This window comes from Benincasa hispida, chromosome 1 (genome assembly GCF_027475165.1).
Source record: "Benincasa hispida cultivar pf3 chromosome 1, pf3_genome.v1.1, whole genome shotgun sequence".
Lineage (NCBI taxonomy): Eukaryota > Viridiplantae > Streptophyta > Magnoliopsida > Cucurbitales > Cucurbitaceae > Benincasa > Benincasa hispida.
The window spans coordinates 41605570-41611734 of NC_143478.1; the positions used below are offsets into that span (position 1 = coordinate 41605570).

The 6165-nt window shown below is 36.7% G+C and overlaps 1 protein-coding gene across 1 annotated transcript; it reads left to right on the top strand.

The window, feature by feature from the left end:
* Window positions 1-2703: 2703 nt before the first annotated feature.
* Window positions 2704-5078, top strand: LOC120082680 (E3 ubiquitin-protein ligase SINA-like 10). Its single transcript, XM_039037989.2, has 3 exons — window positions 2704-2988; window positions 3552-4227; window positions 4668-5078. Exons 1-2 carry the CDS (start codon window positions 2830-2832, stop codon window positions 4200-4202), a joined length of 810 nt encoding a protein of 269 aa, XP_038893917.1. The 5' UTR covers window positions 2704-2829; the 3' UTR covers window positions 4203-4227; window positions 4668-5078.
* The last annotated feature ends 1087 nt before the right edge of the window (window positions 5079-6165 follow it).

Genomic DNA, 6165 nt, shown 5'->3' on the forward strand with positions numbered 1-6165 from the left:
GTATGTTCATGAGGGTAAAGAAGTACAAAACATGCACAACCAAAGACCTTGAGGTTAGAGTAATCAGAAGAAGTACCATATAAGCGTTCAAATGGAGAAGCATTTTGAAGAACAGATGAAGGAAGATGATTGATTGTGTAGACAAAGGTAAGGACGGCTTCACCCAAAAACTTTGCAGGACAGGAGGCAGACAGAAGTTGGCCCGGACGGAGTCTAGGATGTGACGATGTTTTTGCTCTGCTCGCCCATTCTATTGAGAGATATGAGGACAAGAGCGTTAAACAAGAGTGCCTTGTTGGGTGAGAAAGGAAATGAGTCTAGAGTTCTTATATTCCAAGGAGTTATCTGTACACAGAACCTTGATTGGGCAAGAAAACTGATTGTGAACCATATTGGCAAAATCAATATATATTTGAGACAAGGAAGAGCGATATTTAAGGAAATATATCCAGGTAAACCTAGAGTAATCATCTATGAATAAAAGAAGTAGCGATACCCATTGACAGTTGAAATAGGAGCGGAAAAAGAAAATGCGGGTTGTTTTGCAAGTTTACAATTCAAATAGTCAAAAGATACAAACTTGGAGTCATTAGTCAAATTGTGACTAGAAATTAAATGACGGAGTTTTTCGGAAGAAGCATAAGCGAGATGGAGATGTCACTGATAGATAGTAAAGTCGGTGACAGGGGCAGAAAAAGAACAAACAGAAAGCCGAAGAGATGTGAGCTCAAACAATCTTCTCACTTTGCGACCCGTACCAATCATCTGTTCGGTCCACAGATCCTGAACCTGATACCTAGTAGAAGAAAAAGACATAGTTAAACCATGGTCACACAATTGCCTGACGGAGACAAGATTAAAGGATAGATTTGGAACATAATAAGTATATAGGGAAGTGTCAACAGGGCCAACATGGGATATGGTCATGCAATTACCATCAGCAGCATAAATGGGAAGAAGAGATTTAGCAGGAGTGGGTGCAAACAGAAGAGAAAAATCAGATGTCATATGATTGCAACAGGCGGAATCAAGAAGCTATCTATTACCTGGGGAGACCGCAAGTGCGGAGGAATTGGATGAAATCACCTTTTTAAGAAAGTCTTGTAAGTCACTCATTTGAAAAGTAGACGGGGAAGGTGTAGAGGTAACAGAAGAGGCATCAGCAATAGCAAAAGCAGAGCCAGGATTAGGTGTAAAAGATCGAGACATGAAGGTATGTCCCGGTGGTCGTGGTGGTCTTGTAGGACAGTTGTCTAGAATATGACCTCTTTTGTGACAGTATCTGCACTCGATTTTTGGACAGTCAACAAACTTATGCCTAGTAAACTTATTGTACAAAAGGAAGCCCCAGAAGTACCAGGCATATGAGTATTGGTGAGTACAACCACCGATTGTCGGGAAAAAGTGATGCCAAGACGTTTTTCTTCAAACAGAATTTCCTGACTTGCTACATTTAGAGACAGAAAGGGACTACGGTGGAGCAAAGGTGATTATACTAATTTTAGCTTGATTCAATTGTGTCCAGACTGATGGAAGTGTAGCCAAATAGTCATTAACAAATTGTCCCGTCTCCTGAGTAAGATTAATCAGAGTGTTGTGCAGTTGATAGTAGGAGTAAGATTAATCAGAGTGTTGTGCAGTTGATAGTAGTGAGCTAAGCCAATGGACTGAAACTGAGTAGACAGGAAATCCCACAAACTCTTGGCATCATCAAACATATCAAATTGAACGTGAATGACTGGTATAGATATATTTTCGAGCCAAGTGATGATTTGATGGTTTTTGTTGTCCCAATCCTCTAATCGTTCAACAAATTTAGTATCGTCCTCAGTGGATATCTTGACTGGTTGGGGAATATCACCAGTGACAATTTGCCATAATTTACGCTCGATTAGGAAACTCTTCATTTGATAGGCCCAAGTAATGCAATTTGTCCCATCAAGAATAGTACTAATGGGACGAAATACATGATCTTTTTCCATGTGGCTTGGCGATATGGAAGGGGAAGAAAACCAGGGACAACGAGGGAGGCTTGGCGGCTTGGCGGGAGGGATCGAGGGTCGCGTTCTGGATCGGGAATCGAGGATCAAGGATCGAGTTCTGAACTGGAGATTAGGGATCGAGTTCGATCGAGGATTGAGTTTTGGACCAGGGATTGGGGGTCGAGTTTTGGACCGAAAATCGGGGATCGAGTTTTGGATCGGGTTTAGTTCTGGACCGAAAATCGGGGATCAAGTTCGATCGAGGATCAAGTTTTGGACCGGGGATCAGGGGATCAAGTTCTGGACAGTGGGGATCAAGGATCAAGTTTCAGGGGATCTGGGTGGTTCTTCTTCACGCCGAATAGCGGTTTTGAGTGGTCGACCGATGACAGGACGACAGTGATGACAAAGAACAAGAGGAAGAAGAAACCAGCTAGCAAGGCTCTAATACCATGTAGAAGATCTATTTACAAGTGTATTTCTACAAGGAATTGTACAGGGGTATTGTATTAACACCCTAAGAATAGAGCCCAACCATATCCTAAAAACTCTCCAATGGAGATCTAGTATACATTCATAAAAATAATTTAAATTTTTAAGACATTTATGAAATCTAAGGTATAAAGAGGATTTTTCGTGTAAAAATATTTTATTTTGATAATAAGTAGTGTTAAAACGAGGGTTAAAATAACCCTTATTTAAAAATTCGAATGACGAAGCAACCCCTTAAATTTCGTCTCAAACGAAGGACTTTGATAATGAAGAAAAATAAAGTCTTCTTTTCACGGAGTGAAAGACGAGAAGAGAACTGATTCTGCTATTTTTCAAAGTTGAAGGAGAAGAAAAAATGGCGGATTCTCGAGGATCAGACAGCGAAAGTGATAGGCGACGTTCACTTATTAGTAGTAACAGACGCAAGAACGAGGCGATGAACGTCATATTCACTGATCCTCAGATTCTCGATTGCTATATTTGTTGTGAACGTTTGTCAATTCCTGTTTTCCAGGTCCGATTAACCTTTTTTCTGCTTTAAATTCTGTTTATTGTTCATCTGGATGTCTCTGATGCTTTGTTCTTCTCGGCCGTTTTGGGTTTTGTAACTTTGAATACTGTAGTTTTGCTTGTGTGTGTTTGTTGCATTTGACGACTTTGAAATCCCCTTTTTTATTAGGTTTTTATTCTCTCTTTTCTTAAGTTTATTGTGTAGACTGTGGATTGCCATTGGAAGTAATGGATTATTATGGAAAAATTGCAGATAATCCTGGAGTTATAGGACTGCATGATCGAATACTCTTGGAAATTGGGAGAAAATTCTAGATATTATGAGTTCTAATTGCTTATCTTTATCTTGAGTTAATGTCTGAATCAAGCCACAGTTTATTTGGTTTTATCTTCACCTTTTCAATTGTATGGATTATTGGATTTTCTTCACTATTTAGAAACATGAACTAAAAAGGGTATGGATATAGAAGAAAATGAAGTTTACATTTGTGTTTATAATCTCTTATTTTGTTATTTATGAGTCTATTTATTTCATATAAACATGTACTTTGGTGTTGGATGGATTAGTGTGAGAATGGGCATATTTCTTGCTCTAGCTGCTGCACCAAAATTCAGAACAAATGCCCTAGCTGCAACTTGGCGATTGGCAACATTCGTTGCAGGGCAATTGAGAAAGTTTTGGAATCAATCAAGATACCGTGCCGAAATGCGATATACGGATGCAAAATGACGATGAGTTTGAATGAGATAGACCACGAGACCTCGTGCACACACGAACCCTGCTTCTGCCCTTTGGACGATTGCACATTTGTTGGTTCAGCTGAGAAGTTGAGCTTACACTTCAGCAAAAAACACAAAAACACATCCAAAAGCTTCTCATACAATGCGAGGTTCACTATGTGCTTGAACAATGGCGATAGTCATCGTATCCTTCAAGCAGAGAACGATAGCATTTTGTTCGTCCTCTCTTACTCATTTGAAATTTTCGGAAATGCAGTAACTGTGAATCGGATTGGACCTTTGTCATCTGAGAGAAAGTTCTGTTACGAAATTAAAGCGAAAACACAGGGGAGTGTTCTTTGTTTCCAATCAATAGCAAAGGAGATCCAAGGTTGGAGTAAAGTTCCTCCTTCCAAAGGATGGCTTTTGATTCCGAACGAGTACTTTGGATCTTCAACCCAGACGATCTTGGAGATTCGCATTTGGCCTGCATGCTAAAGACAAACACTGGGGATCAACACAGGTGAACCTACGTTTGCAAGAAAAGCTGATTATTTATAAACTGAGTTAAGCATTGTTGGCTGGTTGTGATCTTGGTTGCTTGAACTTTGCATCTTTTATGCTTTTTTTGGAAATGACTTGGGTGTCTACTTTTGTACATATTATCATCTTTTGTCTTAGATATCTAGAAAAGGAAAATATTGCATTTTTTTAATTTAGGGAAGATATATGAGTAATTTGATTGATTGGCCTAGAAAATTGGGTCAAAATGTTATTTGACCTCGTTTTATAATCCTTTTCAAACTTTGTTTTAAATATTTCATTTTCTTACCCTCTTCGTTCTATTTCTCTCTCTAAAACTCCCTCCATCATCTCCTTCCTCTAAGATCACTTGATTCCACATCCAATGTAGCAACGATGACAATGAACAAAGTTGTTTCTTCTTTCTTCTACTGTGTGCAGAGTTTTCTCCGACACCAAACAAACTAAGTGTAGAGGCAAGAGTGAAAAAGTGACCAAGAATGAGAGGAAGCGACGAAGTGAGCAAGAGTAAGAAAAGTAAAAAATAGTATGATAAAAGACTTGGTAGTGTCAGCAAAAGGTTGGACATTTTTGTTTTGAAAAAGTCGGTCAAATTTAATTTTTCAGAAATTTTTAGGTCATTCCTACCAAAATGTATCTTTAAGAACGGGAGGGGGCTTTTGCAGGCATAGGTATGTGGGGTTGTGCTTCATATTCTCATCATCCTAGTATAACTTAATCTTATTCTCAGGTTTCACATTCTTTAGTTTTGTAAATTATATCACTTTCTTCTATTTCTGTATATGAAACCACATACTCTTCATTTTTTGGAATGGGAAATCCATTTCTTTACATGGATTGATTTTTGTAAATAGAGAATCTAGATTATGAATATTTTGAATGGAATTATCGTGGGTTGGTCTATTGGTCAATAACGGTCGTGGGTATAATAAAGGACTTAAAGAGAATTCACCTATCTAGGATTTAATATCTTACGAGTTTCTTTGGCATTCAAATGTTATATGACCAGACGAGTTATCCCGTGAGATTATTTGAGATGCATGCAAGCTTGCTTGAACACTCATCTATAAAAAAAAGGAAAAAAAATCGAATAAGTATGATCATGAAACATTCGAAGAGAATGTACTCATTAATTATTTGAAAGCTAACAAAAGCTTATAATACACTCGTTGCACCTAAGTTTCTTTGCTTTCTTATTTTTAAGAAATCAAGCATGGTTTTTAAAACTAAAAATGTAGTTTTTTTCAATTTAGAATTTTATTAAGAATTCAATTTTTTTACTTAAGAAAGATGAAAATAATTATAGAAAATTAAAAAGATATAAGCTTAGTTTTCAATAACTAAAAATCAAATAGTTATCGAATGGAGCTTTAAAAATTGAAATTGAAATGGAGACATATATTATCTTAACTTCTACTCTATCGATGATTGTTACAATTTTCATTAGCTATTTTAGAATTGGTTAAAACTATTACAATTTCATTAGTTATTGTATACGTGTGTTGCTAGTTTATCGCATCGTTTGTAGTTGCATGGCCATAGATTAAATGTTCGATATAGTATGGATCTCAGTTTTGCTCCGGTAAAAGAATACTCATTATTCTAACTCTTAAATCACAATGACTTATATTTCTATAAGTTCTCAATTATAAGTCTCAATTACATCCTTAAATTATCATTTTTCTCATAATCTTTGAAATTTGTTCAAAAAATATGTTTGTAGAATTTATGGTTGGAATAAGATGGAAATCGATGTCATAACTAATAAGCAAAAACTAAAAGACATAAGTGACTATTGGATGAGTATTTGAACTTTATTGAATAGACTATTGGATGAGTATTTGAACTTTATTGAATAGACGTTTTGCTTAATAGAAATCCAATAAACTTAAAAGTCCCTTGACTATTGGATGAGTAT